Raw genomic sequence first — 21,092 nt, 5'->3', positions numbered from 1 at the left:
AAATGAATACATTTGAAAATGTAGAAAACATCCAAAAATATTTAAATAAATGGCATCCTATTATTGTTTAATTGCACAATTAATTTCTTTAATTGCCTGACAGCCCTATTTACAATAAAAAATTACTGCCTACTTCCTCTTAGGTATTGTCTTCAACAGGTTTTTCACACTGGTATAATACACACCAGGAAAGCCATACTGATGAAAGTCACAGTTCTGTTAGGACTCAGAGAGAGCTGAGTCCTGCAGGATAGGCTGAGGAGAACCACTGCATTATGGGTTATATGGTAACAAGCCCTGTAACCCTGGCACCAGTTAACAGATTATATGGTAAGGAGCCCTACAACCCCCACACTGGAAACAATTAAATGCCTGGTATAGGAGAGCAGGGACAATGGGAAGATAGAATTCTTCCCCTGTGTTAAAGTTTAATAAAGGTTGCAGCCTGCCGCTTAATTCCATGCATCTGTTCTCATTTTGCTGCTGTGTCCACATCAAAACCTACCATAGACTGGCCTTAAGTAGGCAAGAAATCTCAGTGTAAATATAAGTATGAGACAGACTGGTCTTTTTTAGCACTCCATTATCTAGCACAAACAAATATGGTAAAGGAGTATTGCATATAAGTGATGGTCTCATTTGTTTTTTTTCCTTTTTCCTGTTAGCTTTCAATAGAATTCCTCCACTTTATATCTTAAAAGCGATTAAGCTTAAACCAAGTCTTCAACTCTTAAATTACACTGAAAATGTAAAAGCGGCAAAGAGTCCCGCTTTTACAGATCCAGACTAACATGGCTACCACTCTGATACTGAAAATGTAGGGAACATTGGTGCTATTATAATGTTTTTACTTATAAATCGCATTCCTAATTTTTTAATATGACTAGAGAATTTCGTGAAAAAGAGCACACAAATGTCTTTTTCTAATATTCTGACTTTGTTTCCCATAGAACCCCAACTTACTACAGAACTGTATTAGACCAACATTCCACTTATGATAATTAAGGGGCTTTAAAATGAAAAAAAAAGGGTTATTTTAATTATAAAAATGTAAATTTATTTTAAAAATACTAAGACATGAAAATAGAAAAATGCAGAAAAAAGCATAGATGGTATTGTACATAGTTATACAAGAATACATTTATTCAGCCCCTTTAAATTGCAGGTAATCAGATTTAGTATAAATGAATATAATTATGCACATTCATTCTGATATTCCTTAAAATAGATTTTTATCTCAAAGTTTAAGATGTCTTTAAAGTTTTAATAGGAAATCTTCTGAATCAGTTCATTACACCAAAGCACAGCTAAATGGCAGCAGATTCCTTGCAATTCTCAGAATATACATTTTTCAAATTCATTTATAATGCTCAGTAACCTTAAATATAAAGCACGGAGCATTAAGTTAATACAAAGTATTTTCAATTAACAAACAATCCCTTTACCACAAAAAGAAGTTTGTTATTTTATGTTCTATAAAATACACATTTAATTTTTCTCAAGTTTTCAGGCCCTTATCCTGCAAAATCTTATTTTTTTTGAGTAAACTTATTAATGCAATTAGCCCCATTAACTTCTGTAAGAGTCCTTATGTGAGTAACAATTGCTCAGATAAGTAAGATTTTTCAGGTTTGGTCCCTCAGTTTGACAATTCTATAATAAACAGAATAATTAGCTTCAAAGTTCCATATTAATCTTTGCTTTTGAAATGAAAAAAAATGTTTTTTTACCTGAGTCTCTACCCCTTGCTCAAGTAACCGTTTAGCCTGATTTTCAACCTCAAGTCGAGCTCTTGCAATAAAAAGCAGGTCATTTTCAATTACTTCTATTCCAGAGAGGTCTATCCCTTGTGAAAGATAATCTATAAAAGCAACAGAATGTAGGTAAAATTAAAAAATTCTGACATGTATGATAATGAAACATTTATAACATAAGGTATTTCTGGCATTTTCACACGATACTTAATGAAGCATGTATTCAAATAATTTATTGTATTAAACAAACTGAAAATCAAAGGAAAGTTATTCAAGAAGTGAGCATTACTACAATAAATTCACTGCACTAGTTTCATAGTTTTCCTGTAAACCCAGACATTCCAAATACGTGAGAGTTATAATTAAAGTGCAGAAATCAGGATTTAGTTTGCAGCCTATATGTGTCAAAGATAACAGAAAATCTATTTTTAAATCAAAGAGGAAGGATGGTCAAATCTCTTTTCAATATTACAGGAGTGTTTATCTGTTGACAAATAAAATTATGAATGTTACTAAAGTCATTCCTATATCCACAATGTCCTTCTTTCTAACCCCATTTGAAAAAATGTCTCACCCAAATAAGGTATTTCCACATTTCTATTCTTTTATAGCTAACTTATCCAGAGGCCTAATCTTGATCTTCTTGGCAGATACAGGGCATGAATTTTTATTTGTCTCTTCTAGTTCCCTTTGAGTACTTTCAAAAAAGAATCCCAGGAAGACAACAAAAGCAAACATTGTATCATCAGGTCCTAATTTTACACTTTCCTTCCAGATTAGGACATTATGAGTTTTGCAATTGGCATGCGAAAATTGTTTCCTCCTGTTCGCCAGTACTTCAGCAGATAACTGAACGCTGCCAGTTGCTTTGTGGCACGGGTGCATACTACAGATGATATGGCAAACCATCTTTAACAATTTTACATCTAAATTAGATGAAAAAAATCAAATTTACACACATGGCCCCAGAATAATGCCCTAACAGATCATTTCTAATAGGTATAACACATATTACAGATATCAGACATAGATTATTTTTTAAAAGTATCTGAAGTCATTCCCCTTTCCCTGCACACCCCGACAAAACTCATATTGTGTGGCTTTTCAATCCCCATAAACTAATTCACTGCCATCTCCCTCCCAAATTCATGCTATCTTCCCTTCAAAACATTATGATATGCCTCCCTCAATTTATTTGTAGCCTTCTTTCCAAGCTGAGGGGAATGAAGGGAAAAGAGTAGGTTCTCAGTATCTTCTCCCCTCCCATGCTGTACTCAGTGACTGAATAGAGAAGGAAGCCGTGCTATGCTAAGGGCTGTCCTGGGCTCAGGAAGAAGTTGTCAGTGGAGCACCTATCCTGCTTTTCCTTCCAGCAGGCTCCCATGTGGTACCAAAGCCCAGCAAGAAAGCATAGTTTGGCAGCCAAAGCAGCTCTCTCTTCCCTCCCTCCTATCTCCAAGAAGGGACGGCCAATCACTGGTGGGGCTCCTGAGTACCTATAGCCAAGTTGACAGAACAGTTGCTGAAACTGCTCCTAGCTCACACAGGATGTTGCTGCAAAGATAGCTGGCCAGTCCAGAGGAGATGGTGAATAAGACTTAGGGAACACAGCCCCTCCTGCCTGCAGATTTAAAAAGGCAGCACTCCATTGGGTTTCACCTCTAAATATTCAATTTTTTTCCCCTCACTAAAACAGATATTTTACAGATGTTGATGGCAGTGATTCTTGCAAACCCCTAAGAAAGCCTCCTACTTCCCACTCACAATTAGAAGAGTACATTTTTCAAGTCCTAAATAAACAATACTGTCATTTCCTCACAAATCAGTCCTCAAATTAGGTTTCCTCATGCCAGCACAGTACATAGCATTGACAGTACATCAGCAAATCAAATAAATTGGTAGATCAGGGACATGGCTATTGTGCTGAATTGGATACAATTACAAAAGAAGTCTTGCAAATCCACATGCAGAAAGAGTAAGGAGAGTACAAATTGACTATGTTCATACAGTAAGACTTCTAAATTTAATAAAGCTGAACTCTAGAGAAGCATAAAAAGATATGAAAGTTGATCACTTTTTTCAATGTGAATTCTGTGGCAATAGTCTGGTTCTCATGTCTGCGTTACCTGAACATGATGCAATTTTAAGTATGTTCACTGGAAATACCAAGCACACAGGTGTAGGTAGCTAATCTGATATAAGGGTACCGATCAGACTTGTTCTTCTACTGTCTAAGCAATGAAGAAATAATACAATGAAACTAAAGTCATTTTATCCTGCAATAACTGAATACGTTGGCATGTTGTCTAATGGTCAGAAAGCAGCCTAGTATTTGGTAGCTTACATGCACACACAAAGTCAAATGACAAGGTTCTGAGCAAAAGCAAAGAAAATAGTTAAGGTGGATTTTCCTTAAAAAAAATAATCAAGGAATAATTGTGGTATAATACACCATAACCTACCAATCTGAAAATAATTGTTTTTTCATTGTAACTGACACTTAAAACTTTCTAATTTCTTAAAACTGTTATTAGAGACACATGGTGGGTGAAGTAATATCTTTTATTGGACCTGTGACACTTTGCACCCCATATTCAGCATAGTGATATAATTATGACATGATTATGACATAATTATGATGCATCTTGTGCAAAATGTGTCATGTAAAGTGTCAATGGAAAAGTTATGGTTTGCTGAATATGATTATCCTATTTGTATGAATGTATCATTTTTGTATCGGGAGTTATGATTATTGACTATGTTTTTATATTTCAAATGTGCATGCATCTGGTTAATACCCATAAAGCTTTACATACAGCCTGCCAGCACACTATGAATGGCCTATTCAAGTTGAATGGCATATCAACAAAGACAATGGGCCACGGAGAAAGCTTATCTTCACCTGATGAACTGTCAGTCAGCCTATGGATAATGGCTACCATGACTCATCAGAGCACGCAAGGGCTTGTGACCAGTTCACGTGATACTGAACTCCATTTTGGTACCTGTATTTTTCCACAAACTTGGCTGGGAACGTGGCTTGGAATAAGCTATAAAAGGGGGAAGTGATATCACCAAGGGGCCTCACTCTCCACCTGGAAATACCTGAGGAACAAAGACTGAACTGAGGGAAGTCCTGGACCCAGGCAGAAAAGAAGGAAGCCTGTCTGTGTACGAAACCTTGGTAAACTGTTTATACCATCTAACAGGGTGAGACACTGCTTAATTCAAATCCTATCTAGTATATTAGGATTAGATTGCATTTTTGTTTACTGCTAGGTAATCTATTTTGATCTGTTTACTATCACTTAAAATCTATCTTTCTGTAGCTAATAAATCTATTTTATATTTTTTATCTAAAACATTGTGGTTTGAGTGAAGTGCTTGGGGAAAAATCTCAGCTCAAGACCAAGGGTCGATGCACGTCAACTTTCCTTTGTAGAAGCAGCAGACCGGGTAATAACTCATATAGTGGTCAGGCTTGAGACCAAGATAGGACAGTACAGCTCCAGCGTGGGAGGCTGGGGAGCTGGGGGGTATTTTGGCTGGAGTCTCTCTCTTGTTGGTTCATGCAGTGGCTGGCAGAGCATTCATGAACACAGCTGGGTGTGGCCTCTCCCTGTGGATATTTGTGTGAGGGCAATCTTGGAGGGCTTTGCAGCTTGTCACAATGTCACAGTGTGAGAGGGAACCCAGACTGGTAAAACAGAGGACACAGTGGTATCCCAGTTCCAGGACCAACTTCTGTTGGTGAGAGACAAGCAGAGACAACAGAAGTTGGTCCAATAAAATATCCTGGGACTGACATGACAACAACACTATTTAAATTGTTATTGTTATTTTAATTTATTATGTTATTTTAAATTCTTAAATTATTTCTTATGCGTGGCATATATTATGGGATAATTTCATATAAAAGGACAAAACCTTCTTACTCCCATACACATTATGCAAACCTTAGTTTAAAAAAGTTGTGTTTTATTTTGGACAGTAGCTAAACTTCATGAGTGAAAACCTGGTCCTGTTAATGTCAGTGAGAGTTTTGCCATTCATTTCAATGGGAACAGGATTTACCACATACATTTTTATTAGGGCTGTTGATTAATCATAGTTAACTCATGCGATTAACTCAAAAAATTAATCACGATTAAAAAATTAATTGCAACTAATTGCCATTTTAATCGTACTGTTAAACAGTAGAATACCCATTGAAATTTATTTTGGCCTGCACCGCTTTGGATCGTTAGCGAGCAGAACCAGTCATCAGTATGGACACATGTCCTCTGGAATGGTGGCTGAAGATGAAGGGACATATGAATCTTTAGCACTTCTAGCATGTAAATATCTTGCAACACCAGCTACAACAGCGCCATGCGAATGTCTGTTCTCACTTTCAGGTGACATTGTAAACAAGACAGCATTGTCTCCTGCAAATGTAAACAAACATTGTCTGACTGCTGAACAAGAAGTAGTACTGAGTGAACTTGTAGGACTTAAAGTTTTACATTGTTTTATTTTTGAATGCAGTTTTTTTTTGTACACAATTCTACATTTGTAAGTTCAACTTTCATGATAAAGAGATTGCACTACAGTACTTCCAATAAGGGAATTGAAAAATACAATTTCTTTTGTTTTTTACAGTACAAAAATTTGTAATAAAAATAAATATAAAGTGATCACGGTACACTTTGCGTTCTGTGTTGTAATTGAAATCAATATATTTTAAAATGTAGAAAACATCCAAAAATATTTAAATAAATGGTATTCTATTATTGTTTAACAGTGCGATTAATGTTTTTAATCGCTTGACTGCCCTAATTTTTATGTTTTATACTCTTCAGTCACTTGAACCCATGATCTCTTGTAAGTATGTCTACACTTTAACACTTATAAACTGCATCTTAACTAATTTCGTTATTAAAAAAATCAAACCTACAAATCAGAACTACAGTATGATGCTAAATCCAGATTAAAGTGCATAAATATATTTTATTGGCATCTTATTTTGGCTTTAAAATGAGGTCGGAACTCAATGGCAAGTTAATGATTTATTATTTATATTTAAAATCAAATGCTTTTTAACACTGAAGATTTCTCATCTACTCACAGAACTGGAAAGAATTTTTTTATCAGTAAAAGCAGTTAATGTTTTTGGAGAAGCCACATGGTTTAGTGGACTGGGATTGGGGGCAGAAAATCCATTTTAATTCCCACTCTCCCCCTTACTCACTATGTGACCTAGGGCAAATCTTTTAACCTTTTGGTTTCTCAATTTCCTCTTCTGCAAAATGGGGATAATCTTTACTTACCTTACAGAAATGTTGGCAGAGTTTGCCTGTTAGTGCACTGCTTCTCAAACCTTTCATTTTGTGGAATATCTCTATAAAGTAGAGACGGAAAAGATCTTGGAGGGGTGATCTAGACCCTCTTCTTACCAATGCAGGAGTGTTCTGAATTGTACATTTATTGATGTTTTCTGTGCAAAACAGTGCTTGCATCACTTCCTGGGAAGAATATGCAACAGTCTAACAGATACCATGGTCATGACTTCCCCCCCACCCATATACAACTCTAATTGTTATTGTTTTTTAAATATGACTCCGCTGCTCTTAGTTACAATCATTATACTATGCTAACTAATTCATCTGCCTCCTTGACATTCATAGAATAAATTAGATTTATGGCCTCACCTAGAAAAACTCTTTTAATCTTCCCTAATAAACCAGGTTTCAGAGTAGCAGCCGTGTTAGTCTGTATTTGCAAAAAGAAAAGGAGTACTTGTGGCACCTTAGAGACTAACAAATTTATTTGAGCATAAGCTTTCGTGAGCTACAGCTCACTTCATCGGATGCATTCGGTGGAAAATACAGTGGGGAGATTTATATATACACACAAGAACATGAAACAATGGGTTTTATCATACACACTGTAAGGAGAGTGATCACTTAAGATGAGCTATTACCAGCAGGAAGGAGGGGGGCAAGGAGGAAAACCTTTTGTGGTGATAATCAAGGTGGGCCATTTCCAGCAGTTAACAAGAACGTCTGAGGAACGGTGGGGTGGGGGGAGAAATAACATGGGGAAATAGTTTTACTTTATGTAATGACTCATCCACTCCCAGTCTCTATTCAAGCCTAAGTTAATTGTATCCAGTTTGCAAATTAATTCCAATTCAGCAGTCTCTCGTTGGAGTCTGTTTTTGAAGTTTTTTGTTGAAGGATAGCCACTCTCAGGTCTGTAATCGAGTGACCGGAGAGACTGAAGTGTTCTCCGACTGGTTTTTGAATGTTATAATCCTTGACGTCTGATTTGTGTCCATTTATTCTTTTACGTAGAGACTGTCCAGTCTGACCAATGTACATGGCAGAGGAGCATGGCTGGCATATGATGGCATATATCACATTGGTAGATGCGCAGGTGAACGAGCCTCTGATAGTGTGGCTGATGTGATTAGGCCCTATGATGGTGTCCTCTGAATAAATATATGAACAGAGTTGGCAACGGGCTTTGTTGCAAGGATAGGTTCCTGGGTTAGTGGTTCTGTTGTGTGGCGTGTGGTTGCTGGTGAGTATTTGCTCCAGCCACCCAATATTTTTTGTTACTTTTATCAACTCATTTAACTCTAAGAATTTGTCTGACAATAACGTGCTCAAAACTGAACACAAAACATATCAGGAGTCGCATCACAACCATGCAGACAGGGAATATTATTCCCCTGCACTGTGACACAATATACTTGTATATGCAACCCAGCATAACAAACTTAAAACAAGGCTCGTGTAGTGCCACACGATAAAGCTTGATAAGGCAGATAGAAAACCTACCCGAACAACACTGAATATCTAATAGGTTTCAGTTTAACACGAACAGGCTGACAAATACTTTTGTATGCGGGTGTGTTTTAAGAACTGAATAGAGAGAGGGACGGAGGACAGCAGAAAGGAACTCCTCCCGTAAAGGCTGCTAATGAAGTTCTGTACACATAGAGGTTTACAACACTGATTTTGCTGGGTGCAGCATGTCTCTTTCCCCCAGATTACTGCCTACCTATTTTTTCTGTGAATATGCTGGCAAACCATAGGGTTGACTTGCTCCTGCATCCATTGAAGTCAATGGGAGTTTTGCTACAGATTTCAATGAGGCAAATGATACTCTTAAGGGTGAGGAAACTGAGGAGGTTCAGAATCTGTTCTCTGAAGCTGACACACCAAATTAATGCATAACTTCTGGTAAAATGGGATAAAGGAAGCATGGGTATAGCCAGGGCCCCTCAGGTCCCACCATCACAGAATTTGCTGTGGATTCCTTTCATCGTACCACAGAACAGTGCTCCAGAAGCCAAGCTTTTGTTAAACAAAATTAAAATATGGCTCTGATCCTTTCTTCCCACAGGAAGGCCTGAAGAAGGGGCCAAAGGAGAGAAAGCCTCCCCTATTGTCTACTGCCCTTCCCAGAGAATCAGCCATGGGGCTGAATAGCAAACTGCCTGGATCTGCTGGTTTTAACATACGATTGCAAGATATAAGCAGAGGCCAGGGCCTCCTGTGGGAGAAAGTGTCCCCCTACAGAGGCTCTGGCCACAGATGTTGACACCATACTACACCGGGCCTGCACTTCCAGGACCCTTCCCTGGAGAGGCATTGTTAAGTAATAAAAATATTGCTTTCGCTCAGAGTTCCACTGAGCTGCTGGGAGGATGTGCATCCCTATTCCTGTTCCTCCTACTCTGACTCTGGCCCATATCCCAGCCTCCACTCTTCATGTGGCCAAGGTGTGCTTTGTCCAGTCTGCATACTAAAGGTCACTGCCCCATCCAGACCTCGACCTTGTGTTCCTAGCCCTCAAACTTTGAAAATTCAAACTGAGCATAAACAGATGCATTAATGTCTTCCTGAGTCCACAGCCAGCCCAAACAGCAGCTCTGAGAAGTGATCTCAGTCATCTCAGTCAAGTGTGAATTCTGAAACCTAAAGAAGGCAACGTAGAATGTCAACTTGGATAACTATTTCAGTGGTGCTCATTTTAGAAAAAAACATCCAGATAGCATGTTTACCCCACAATTTCAAAATGCTCCCATGTCTCCCCAGGTGCCAGAAATGAAAACCAACCCCTGCCCAACTGCCAACACCTCCAGCTTCCTCCCTGAAAACTTCTACAATGAAACTATATATCGTTGTCAATATAAAGTTATGTGCAACATCAAAAACAGAAAGCATGGTGACAATGCATTTCAATGGGACTCCAAAGCAGAAACATCAAAATGTGTGCAGGATTCGGAGCTAGATTAGCTGCTGGAACTGTTTTTAGATTCGTGGTGGGACTCTCTTACTGATTAAGAAGGTCACATGACCTTGAGAGTTTAAAAAGGAAAAAAGCCTCAAGGGACAGTGTGTCCACACTAGAAACATCTATAAGTGTTTTTCTGCCAGCGCTAAAAACAATGGAAACTAATGTAGGCAGGAGATGTGCTGTTTTAGTACTTTGCCATATAAGCAGCCAACATGGTCATAGACACGCCTATCCCTTCTCTACAATAAAACCTCTACCACTGGTAGCACTAGCAGAGCTGAACTGGTGAAGAAAAACACTGAACTTTCTTAGCATAGGCAAAGCCAGATAGTAACCACAAACACAGCACATTTAGAACAAAGGTTTTTCCAAACAATATCAATGGTATATATACACATCCCAGCCTGGCAATTTTAGCTGATAGGAAAAAACATTTGTCCTGAAGAGTTTGAAAAACTACCTCCAGTTACTTAATCGAGAGATTAACAAACCTTGAACACGTGCTTCAGGCACTGTATCCCACTGTCAGTCATGTCTGCTCCCCATTTACAATCAATATGCATAGACTCATGGTCACAGAAGTTTGAGAAGAAGAGAACTATTAGTGATTCAGTTTATTGCCCAAACAGTATATAGAGAGAAAGGCTGGTCTTCCAGTGAAAGCACTGGACTCAAGTGATCGGGGTTCAATTCCCAGATCTGTCATAGTCTTCCTCTGAGACTTAACCCACGTCATTTACTCTCTCTGTAACTCAGTTCTCTATCTGTAAAATTAGGTTAATAATACTTCCTTTCTCTCATCCTTTAATTGTCTTGCCCATTTAGACTGTAAACTCATGTGTACAAATGCAGCCCCAAACTCATTTTGGGCCTCTAAGGACTATTGTAATACCAATAAAAAATAAACGACAACACCACAGATTGGATGAATGAACTCTGTTATTAATGCTACCATTGATCTTGCTGTAATGTTTTAACACTGAGCACGTATGAACATATTTTTTTTTGACAGAGAGATATTTGTATTAGTTTTGCGAAAGTTTAAATTCTGGCTTAAAATCATAAGTTTGAGGAACAATATACATTCTGGTTTATAAAAAACACAAATAAAAACCTTATGTGTCCCATAAGATGTTGGCATTGCTCACCCAGTAATTATCACACCTTATTAAGCTTGGAATGCACTGCTGGAAATCTTTTGGGGACTTAAAATACAGACTACCTGATGAATCCCTTCATGAACAAAAATATTATATGCTAAAGAAAAATACACTGAGCATTAGGGATTAGTGACATTTATAATCTATATCAACCTGAGAAAGGGTTGGGACTTTAGGTCTCTTAAAGGAATTTTGGTCATTAGAATTCCAAATTTTCTTGGTTTACTAAATCTGAACAGCTTTTCTAATCTACCAGAAGAGATGACGCTTAATTATGTGCTTTCTTTAAACCAACATTTCCCAGATAGTTATATAACAGGAGTTTAGCTGAGCGAGATAAACCCGACATCAGTACAGCATGTTATGTAGTAAAACAATATCCTGAGCCAAATAGCTGTTTTTGTAACTATTTAGACGACTCCAAAGCTTGGAATCATTCTATATTGGGTGATTTCAGTTTCTGACCTCTAATGCTACTCTGACAACTTCATATGATGAAAATATGGAGGGGGAAATGATAGATTAAACATTCACTGAGAGTTGTAAATTATGATAAATAGAAAATCTATGAATATAAAGACAGAATCCATATGTGCTTCATACAAAACACATAAAAATGATGTCGTACTCTATATTACAACTGTATTTATCTTGACCACTCACTAGAAGGTAGCAAACAGAAACGTAATAATAGCAATCGTAAAATAACAAAAGGAGAAGCACGAAAGCTAGAAGTAAACCAATATGACTAGATGACAAGGCTTGAGAGCTTATTCAAGACAAAACAGAAATCTTTCAAAATCTGGATATGCAGCACCAGTAAAGCCAATAAGCAGGAGCATAAAATTACAACACACAATATGGAAGAGGGAAATTAGAAGGTTACAATTGATTTTGAAGAGCAAATAGCTAAAAATATAAAACCAACAGATTCTTTAGGTATATTACTAGCAGGAAAAAGAAAAGGAGTACTTGTGGCACCTTAGAGACTAACAAATTTATTTGAACATAAGCTTTTGTGAGCTACAGCTCACTTCTTTGGATACATCGGATGCATCTGATGAAGTGAGCTGTAGCTCACTTATTTATGCTCAAATACATTTGTTAGTCTCTAAGGTGCCACAAGTACTCCTTTTCTTTTTGCAAATACAGACCAACACAACTGCTACTCTGAAACCTACTAGCAGGAAGTCTGTGAATTAATTGATGGGTCTGCTGGATCAGCAAGGGTTAAAAGTAAAAGCTGAAAATCAATACTTATTTTTTTTATACAAGTCCTCACAATCAAAGATGGGGAGGTGCATGCACTGGACCTGCTCTTTTCTGGTTATAAAGATGACATTCTACTAGAGATTGAGGTATCAGAAGAGGAAGTGGTGGAGCAAAAATGATAATTTAAAAAGCAGTAAGTCAACTCATAGGCCTCGATGATATCCCCCAAGAGTTCTGATGAGGCTTAAGAATGAATTGGCTGAAAAGCTAACAAAAATGTGTGATTGCTTATTAAAACAACTACTGGATTGGCGAGTAGCAAACATCGTACTTATGTGACCCAGAGAATTTAGAGATAAGTAAGCCTTACAACTGGAGCTAGAAAGTTGTTTGAAATAACTAAAAACAGAATATTAAAACATCTGAAATAGCAGGATACAAGTCTAACCAGCATAATTTCCACAAAGGAAAAATTGATTAGATTTCTTTGAATTTTTTAGAGCTCTAGAAGGCCTTTGACTAGGACCCTTGCAAGAGGCTACTAAAAAAGCTACGTAGTCGTGAGTGTATTATAATGAATCAAAAACTTGCTAGGAGATAGAAAACAAAGGACAGGATTATATGCTCAATTTTGATCATGGCAAAAGGTTAACAGCAGGGTGCCTCAAGATTTTACACAAGGACTAGTGTTTAATATATTTATTGACAATCTGGAAAGGGGGGTGAGTAGCAAGGTAGCAAAATCCGCAGGTAGTACAAAGTTATTTAAGTTAGCCATGATTGGCAAGGACTATGAGGAACTTCAGAGAGACCCAAACAAGCTACGCGACTGGGTAGCACAATAGTAAATGTTCAATGTTGATAAATGCAAAGTAATGCACTTTGGAGAGAAAAAAAATAAACTAATATACACCTTATGAGGTTCTTAGTTAACAGATGGACATCATACCAAAAGGACTGAAGGTAAAAAATCCATTACAATCTACATACCACACAGACTATGCTGACAGCTTGTGCCACACAATCTCAAGAAACTGCGGAACCACCTGATCAACATCCTCTACAGCAAACAGGGAAAGATTATGAGAGTATCCAGTTTTGAGAGCTCATTCTTAAAGAAACAACCTTCCACACAAACTTCCTCGTGGCTGGACTAGACAAAAACTAGACAAGCCATCTACAACACACACTTTGCTTCTCTACAAAAGAAAAAGAACACTAAACTATCTAAACTACTACATGCCACAAGGGGCCACCACAGTGGTTTCCTTAACCCACCCAGCAATATTGTTAATCTGTCCAACTATACTCTTAGCCCAGCAGAAGAATATGTCCTATCTCGGGGCCTCTCCTTTTGCCCCTCTACCCCCACGAACATGACACAGTTCTGTGGTGACCTAGAATCCTATTTTCAACGTCTCCGACTCAAAGAATATTTCCAACACACCTCTAACCAATGTATTAACCCACAGGAACCTTCCTACCAACACTACAAAAAGAAGGATTCTGGGTGGACTCCTCCTGAAGGTCGAAATAACAGACTGGACTTCTACATAGAGTGCTTCCGCCGACGTGCACAGGCTGAAATTGTGGAAAAGTAGCATCACTTGCCCCATAACTTCAGCCGTGCAGAACACAATGCCATCTACAGCCTCAGAAACAACTCTGACATCATAATCAAAAAGGCTGACAAAGGAGGTGCTGTCGTCATCATGAATAGGTCGGAATATGAACAAGAGGCTACTAGGCAGCTCTCCAACACCACTTTCTACAAGCCATTACCCTCTGATCCCACTGAGGGTTACAAAAAGAAACTACAGCATTTGCTCAAGAAACTCCCTGAAAAAGTACAAGAACAAATCCACACAGACACACCCCTGAAACCCCAACCTGGGGTATTCTATCTGCTACCCAAGATCCATAAACCTGGAAATCCTGGACGCCCCATCATCTCAAGCATTGGCACACTGACAGCAGGATTGTCTGGCTATGTAGACTCCCTCCTCAGGCCCTACGCTACCAGCGCTCCCAGCTATCTTCGAGACACCACTGACTTCCTGAGGAAACTACAATCCATTGGTGATCTTCCTAAAAACACCATCCTAGCCACTATGGATGTAGAAGCCCTCTACACTAACATTCCACACAAAGATGGACTACAAGCCACCAGGAACAGTATCCCCGATAATGTCACGACTAACCTGGTGGCTGAACTTTGTGACTTTGTCCTCACCCATAACTATTTCACATTTGGTGACAATATATACCTTCAAATCAGCGGCACTGCGATGGGTACCCGCATGGCTCCATAGTATGCCAACATTTTTATGGCTCACTTAGAACAATGCTTCCTCAGCTCTCGTCCCCTAATGCCCCTACTCTACTTGCGCTACATTGATGACATCTTCATCATCTGGACTCGTGGAAAAGAAGCTCTTGAGGAATTCCACCATGATTTCAACAATTTCCATCCCACCATCAACCTCAGCCTGGATCAGTCCACACAAGAGATCCACTTCCCGGACACTACGGTGCTAATAAGCGATAGTCACAAACACCACCTTATATCGGAAACCTTCTGACCACTATTCCTACCTACATGCCTCCAGCTTTCATCCAGATCACACCACATGATCCATTGTCTACAGCCAAGCTCTATGATATAACCGCATTTGCTCCAACCCCTCAAACAGAGACAAACACCTACAAGATCTCTATCATGAATTCTTACAACTACAATACCCACCTGCTGAAGTGAAGAAACAGATTGACAGAGCCAGAAGAGTACCCAGAAGTCACCTACTACAGGACAGGCCCAACAAAGAAAATAACAGAACGCCACTAGCCATCACCTTCAACCCCCAGCTAAAACCTCTCCAATGCATCATCAAGGATCTACAACCTATCCTGAAGAATGACCCATCACTCTCACAGATCTTGGGAAACAGGCCAGTCCTTGCTTACAGACAGCCCCCCAACCTGAAGCAAATACTCACCAGCAACCATACACCACACAACAGAACCACTAACCCAGGAACCTATCCTTGCAACAAAGCCCGTTGCCAACTCTGTCCACGTATCTATTCAGGGGACACCATCATTGGGCCTAATCACATCAGCCACACTATCAGAGGCTCGTTCACCTGCGCATCTACCAATGTGATATATGCCACCATGTGCCAGCAATGCCCCTCTGCCATGTACATTGGTCAAACTGGACAGTCTCTACGTAAAAGAATAAATGGACACAAATCAGACGTCAAAAATTATAACGTTCAAAAACCAGTCGGAGAACACTTCAGTCTCTCCGGTTACACGATTACAGACCTGAGAGTGGCTATCCTTCAACAAAAAAACTTCAAAAACAGACTCCAACGAGAGACTGCTGAATTGGAATTAATTTGCAAACTGGATACAATTAACTTTGGCTTGAGTAGAGACTGGGAGTCAATGAGTCATTACATAAAGTACAACTATTTCCCCATGTTATTTCTCCCCCCACCCCACCCTCCACAAGAACGTCTGAGGAACAGTGAACTGCTGGAAATGGCTCACCTTGATTATCACCACAAAAGGTTTTCCTCCTTGCCCCCCTCCTTCCTGCTGGTAATAGCTCACCTTAAGTGATCACTCTCCTTACAGTGTGTATGATAAAACCCATTGTTTCATGTTCTCTGTGTGTGTATATAAATCTCCCCACTGTATTTTCCACCGAATGCATCCAATGAAGTGAGCTGTAGCTCACGAAAGCTTATGCTCAAATAAATTTGTTAGTCTCTAAGGTGCCACAAGTACTCCTTTTCTTGTTTGCGAATACAGACTAACACGGCTGCTACTCTGAAACCTGTATTAACTCAGGAAAGGAATCTGGGCATTATTGTTGACAGTTGAATGAAGAGTTCTGCTCAATGTGCAGTTGTGGTCAAAAAAAACAAACAATGTTAGAATGCATATGGAAATGGAGGAAAAATAATATTGAGCATATTAAAATGCCATTATATAAATCAATTGTGTGGCATCATCTAGAATACTGTGTACAGTACTGGTCATCCCATCTCAAAAAGAATTACAGCATTAGAGGGCATCCAGAAAAGGACAACAAATATATGAGGAAAAACTCTCATATGAGGAAATTGAAAAGACTGGGATTGTTTATCTTAGAAAGGAGACAAGTAAGAGAGAACATGATAAAAATATGTAAAATAAATCAATAGTATAGAAAAGGCAGATCAGGAGCTTCTGTTCTCGCTGTCCCATAACACAAGAACAAGGAGTTACTCAGTGAAATTAAATTGTTGCAAATTCAAAACTGATGAAAGGAAATACTTTTCCACAAAATGCATAAAGAAGCTGTGGACCTCAATGTCACAGGAAGCCATTGAGGCAAGAGTTTAGCAAAATTCCAAGAAGAACTGACCATTTATATGAAAAAGACTATTCAGAGTTATATTAGTTAATGCTTACAAATTTGGGAAGGGGTAATAAACCTCAGACCTCAAACCAATCTTTAAATACAAGGATTAGGAGGAGATCAAATTTTGGGGAGCAGATTACCCTACATCTACCCTACCCTACCCTACATCTGACTAAAGTGAGGTTTCTCGCACCTTCCACTGAAGCATCTGGTGCTGGCCACTGCTGAAGATCAGCTATTGGACCAGATGCATTTTCCATCAAATGCATCCGATAAAGTGAGCTGTAGCTCACGAAAGCTTATGCTCAAATAAATTTGTTAGTCTCTAAGGTGCCACAAGTACTCCTTTTCTTTTTTGCGAATACAGATTAACACAGCTGCTACTCTGAAACCAGATGGACCATGGGTCTGTTCCAATAGGGCAATTCTTTATGTTCCTAATAATAACACTAAGTATAGGACTGGCTGTTGAAAGAGGAAGTTATTGCATGGTTAGGATTACAAACAATACTTGATTTACGGTTCTCTCATATAATTGAAAAGGAGTACTTGTGGCACCTTAGAGACTAACAAATTTATTTGCGAATACAGACTAACACGGCTGCTACTTTGAAACCTGTCATATAATTGAAGCTCTTCAGGGCAGACAATATGTCAATCTCTGCAAAGACAAAAAGAAAAGGAGTACTTGTGGCACCTTAGAGACTAACAAATTTATTAGAGCATAAGCTTTCGTGAGCTACAGCTCACTTCATCGGATGCATGTGAAGACAGATACCACAGTATGTTGGCATAATTTAGTTTACTACATGACAATTTCAATAATTTGAATCCTGGGAACCACACTGGACAGTGATAGTAACTCCCGTGAATAATGGACTTGTATAGTGGCCAGTAGTTTAATCAAAAATTGCAATAACATCAGTGCATTTTTACAGACTGATTTATTAGTAAAGAATTATATTCTTTTGAGAAGTTAAAAAGAAGAATATACTTTTTAGATATTTCAGCATTAGCACACAATGCTACGAGAAACAGCATTTCACCAGTGTACTGTAGAGACTTCGCTAATGGTATATTTGTTCATCAACAGTATTACATATCTGTAAATTATGGAGAACCAGGATACAGAGTAGAAAATTAACAAAGGATGACATAACACATTAAAACTTTTGGAACAACAGAGAGAACCCCACCATAAAAAACAACAATACGGTTTAAAGTACTGTATTAAAGCTACAGTCAAGGTTGTCCTGTAGTCAGTCAGTAAAAATTGTTGAAACTTTCATTACTCAGGTTAAAATTTTCCAGGCTTGGTCTCTTTCCAAAAGGTGAGTTTTCATTTGGAATTGTGAGCAAAGACAGTGCAGTCATTTTTAAGTATAAAAAAAAATTAAAGAAGGACTTTTCTCATAAAATTCTTGCAGTTCCCCTCTGCTTTAAACGGTTCTGCTGCTGAAACCTCTATGCAGATACTTTAAATATGGTATCAAAATACACATTTTAGTTGCAGGAGGGTAAATGCTCCAATGAAAACTGGTTTTTGTTTGACAAAATTATCCTTTGAAAATTGCACTTCATGCATGCATAGTACAATTGAGTTTAACTTTTTAGTATTTTAGCAACATTCAGCGTGTCAGTAGGGCTGGATTACTGGGGCTACACACTGCATGGGGTTGGCTGCTTCCCCTAGTGCTATGTGCTCTAGTCACAGAGCCCCAGCAGAGGGTATGACAGCTGAGGCAGCCTCAAGACAGTTTCTCAAAGATATTTGGGGGGCGGGTGGGAAGAGGAGATTTAAAGATCTGGGGCATTTGTGACAAAACCAAACCGTTGGAAAATATACAATTCAATCTCAAACTGTAATTTGTACCAGTAATTAACCACATACATGCTATTCCACACTGTTAAACAGGTCCCTGCCATACACATTGTTTTATCTTACCTGGCTGCTTCACTGTAGGGGAAAGACCTAAACTTGTCCTCATTGATTTTAAAGAGCATCTAGATAAGGAGGAAATGGTTTTCTCCAGCATAGTGAAACAAATGGCTTTAGAAAATGCCTATGTGTGGGGTAGGGGTTGTCATGCCTACCATACACTTGGGTTTGGTTTTTTTGGTTTCCAAAAAATGACTATCATTGAACTGAACAGAGAGTTATTTTATGTTATAAATACTTCCTACCTAGTACTGTTATCATCATCTATGACCAATCCCTCCCACAGTGGAAAGTTGTGCATTTCTCACAGGAGTGTGTGTTTCTGAGTTTATGGATGCATTAAAAGAACAAGAACAATACTGGGGGATCAGTGAGGAAAATTGATTATCTATTTTTAAAAGCATATGAAAATAGAGTTTTATGCATTTTGATTGAAGAGTTAATTCTTTCTGTTCTCTCAGACTGGAAATCAGATGCCAGGCAGGATCTGGAACTGATGGAAATGAATCTACTTCTATTTTTATCATCATCACTGACTTGACAACGAGCACCATATTTTGGAGGCATTCCTGTGAAAATGCCATGATTCAGAAAATAGCTTAAAAGCATCAAGACAAACATTACTTAGGTCTAATTGCAAGTTATGCCTCAGAACTCCCACATTCACTTAGGGCTAAAACAGTAGGGTTTGAACTTCTTGAGCTCCGCCCCCTTCCAATTTTTTCTAATACACATAGATGCGTGACCTCATTGAACATTACTTTCATTCACTGTACCAACCAGATTCATATTCTTTTGGTAAGTGAGCTTTGGGTTTTTTTCCAACAGAGGCAGATTGGTTAGGAAATATCTTTTTTTCCCAGCCTTCCCTATCAGAATACTGCGTAATATACAGGATGGGAAATAAAACACTTTAACATTATCCTCACCAGTGACTTAAAACACAAAACCAAATCATTTGGTACAATTGTGTACATTCTGAAAGCAAAAAACTTAAATTGCTTCTATGAGGTAACCCAGCTGGCATTGACTTATCCCAGGATCTTAAAAGGTACTTCTGAAAAACAATATATAAGCTTTATGAATGCACTAGGAAAACACATACACACAGTCATACAGAGTGTTTGTGTGCTAAGAGGGGGAACGGGGTGTTTTCATACATGCATACTAGCACATTTATTTTGTTGTAAAAATGTGGCATTAAATTTATTTAATGCGTGAAACACATTAACTTGTTACTCCTTAAGACTGGAGAAAGAGGTATAGAATTACTGCTGGGAAAAACAATTCTGGCCCCCCAAGGGTTTCCCTAGTACATATCCCAGTTGCTCAGTCACTGACTGCTTACTATTTCATATATTTGAGGAAATGATATATGTGGGTACAATGCCCTCATTGTATGCTATGCAGTCTGGTGATCCTGCACTTTTCCAAGCAAAAAACAAACAGTTAATCTGCTTTGTAAAATTCTTTCTGTTATACCACAAAATCAAGGCTTTGTGTGAGCTTTTTGATGTGCCATAGACACTATTAATATTATTATGGTGAAAGGTTCTAATGGCTGCGGAAGGTGAGTCTTGTATGCAAAGACAATCACCGATTTCATCAAAGCCGGTGGATGCACCAAGCACTTTCAGGCTCAACGGAAGGAGGAAGCAAACTATGTTATGTAGGAAGAATAGCTGGGAGCTATCAGTCTACCACATGAAGCAATAGGCTACCTGGCAGGTCAGAGCTGAGCCATGTGGATTGAGAAGTTTCCCAGGTTGCAACATATTGGTTTGCAGCCTCTGTGTGTTTTGGGCAGAGAAAGCCCGGAGAAGGACTTGCAAGCATGACCTTGAGGGAAAGCAGAGAGATAGGACAGATGTTGCTGGAGTGACAGATTTGGGGATTTCTGAGCAAGGAAACTGCCTACAGGTGTTTCTATTGTGTTCCCGGAAACAGAACTTTGTAAACATTTTTTCCTAAATAAACAACTTTTCACCAAGAATATAACTGATACATACCTCTGATTTCTTACTCTAATGGAAACAACCCTGTAAGGCCCTGAATTTTGGCTAGCCTCAGGGGCCAAAAGGACAACAATACATTTACACTGCAATAACTTTATTATGGTTAACAGCTGTAACTGAATGAGAAAAATGTGAAAAAGCAACTGTAGGAATTCTCAAACCTTTTCATAGTTTGAGCCACATCTTGCAAATGACAAGGGCAGAGAGATTAGATGTGGCCAAGTGGCAGCAAGAAAAGCTTAAAGGGCAAATCAAAGTAACACCTACAGACAACCCCATCTCTCACCCCAGCAAAAAAAGAGGCAGTGA

The 21,092-nt window shown here is 38.6% G+C and overlaps 1 protein-coding gene across 1 annotated transcript in view; it reads right to left on the bottom strand.

Annotated features, from left to right (window-relative positions):
- The window catches only part of COG5 (component of oligomeric golgi complex 5), a 318,307-nt gene that overhangs the window by 182,609 nt on the left and 114,606 nt on the right, over positions 1–21,092 (bottom strand). Inside the window, exon 7 of the mRNA XM_038390528.2 lies at positions 1,731–1,861. Within this exon, the coding sequence (XP_038246456.1) occupies positions 1,731–1,861 (131 nt within the window). The remainder of the gene's footprint in view (positions 1–1,730; positions 1,862–21,092) is intronic.

Source organism: Dermochelys coriacea, chromosome 1 (genome assembly GCF_009764565.3).
Source record: "Dermochelys coriacea isolate rDerCor1 chromosome 1, rDerCor1.pri.v4, whole genome shotgun sequence".
In the NCBI taxonomy this organism is placed as follows: domain Eukaryota; kingdom Metazoa; phylum Chordata; order Testudines; family Dermochelyidae; genus Dermochelys; species Dermochelys coriacea.
The sequence above is the reverse complement of the archived record's forward strand: the minus strand, read 5'-3'. Positions and strand labels throughout refer to the sequence as shown.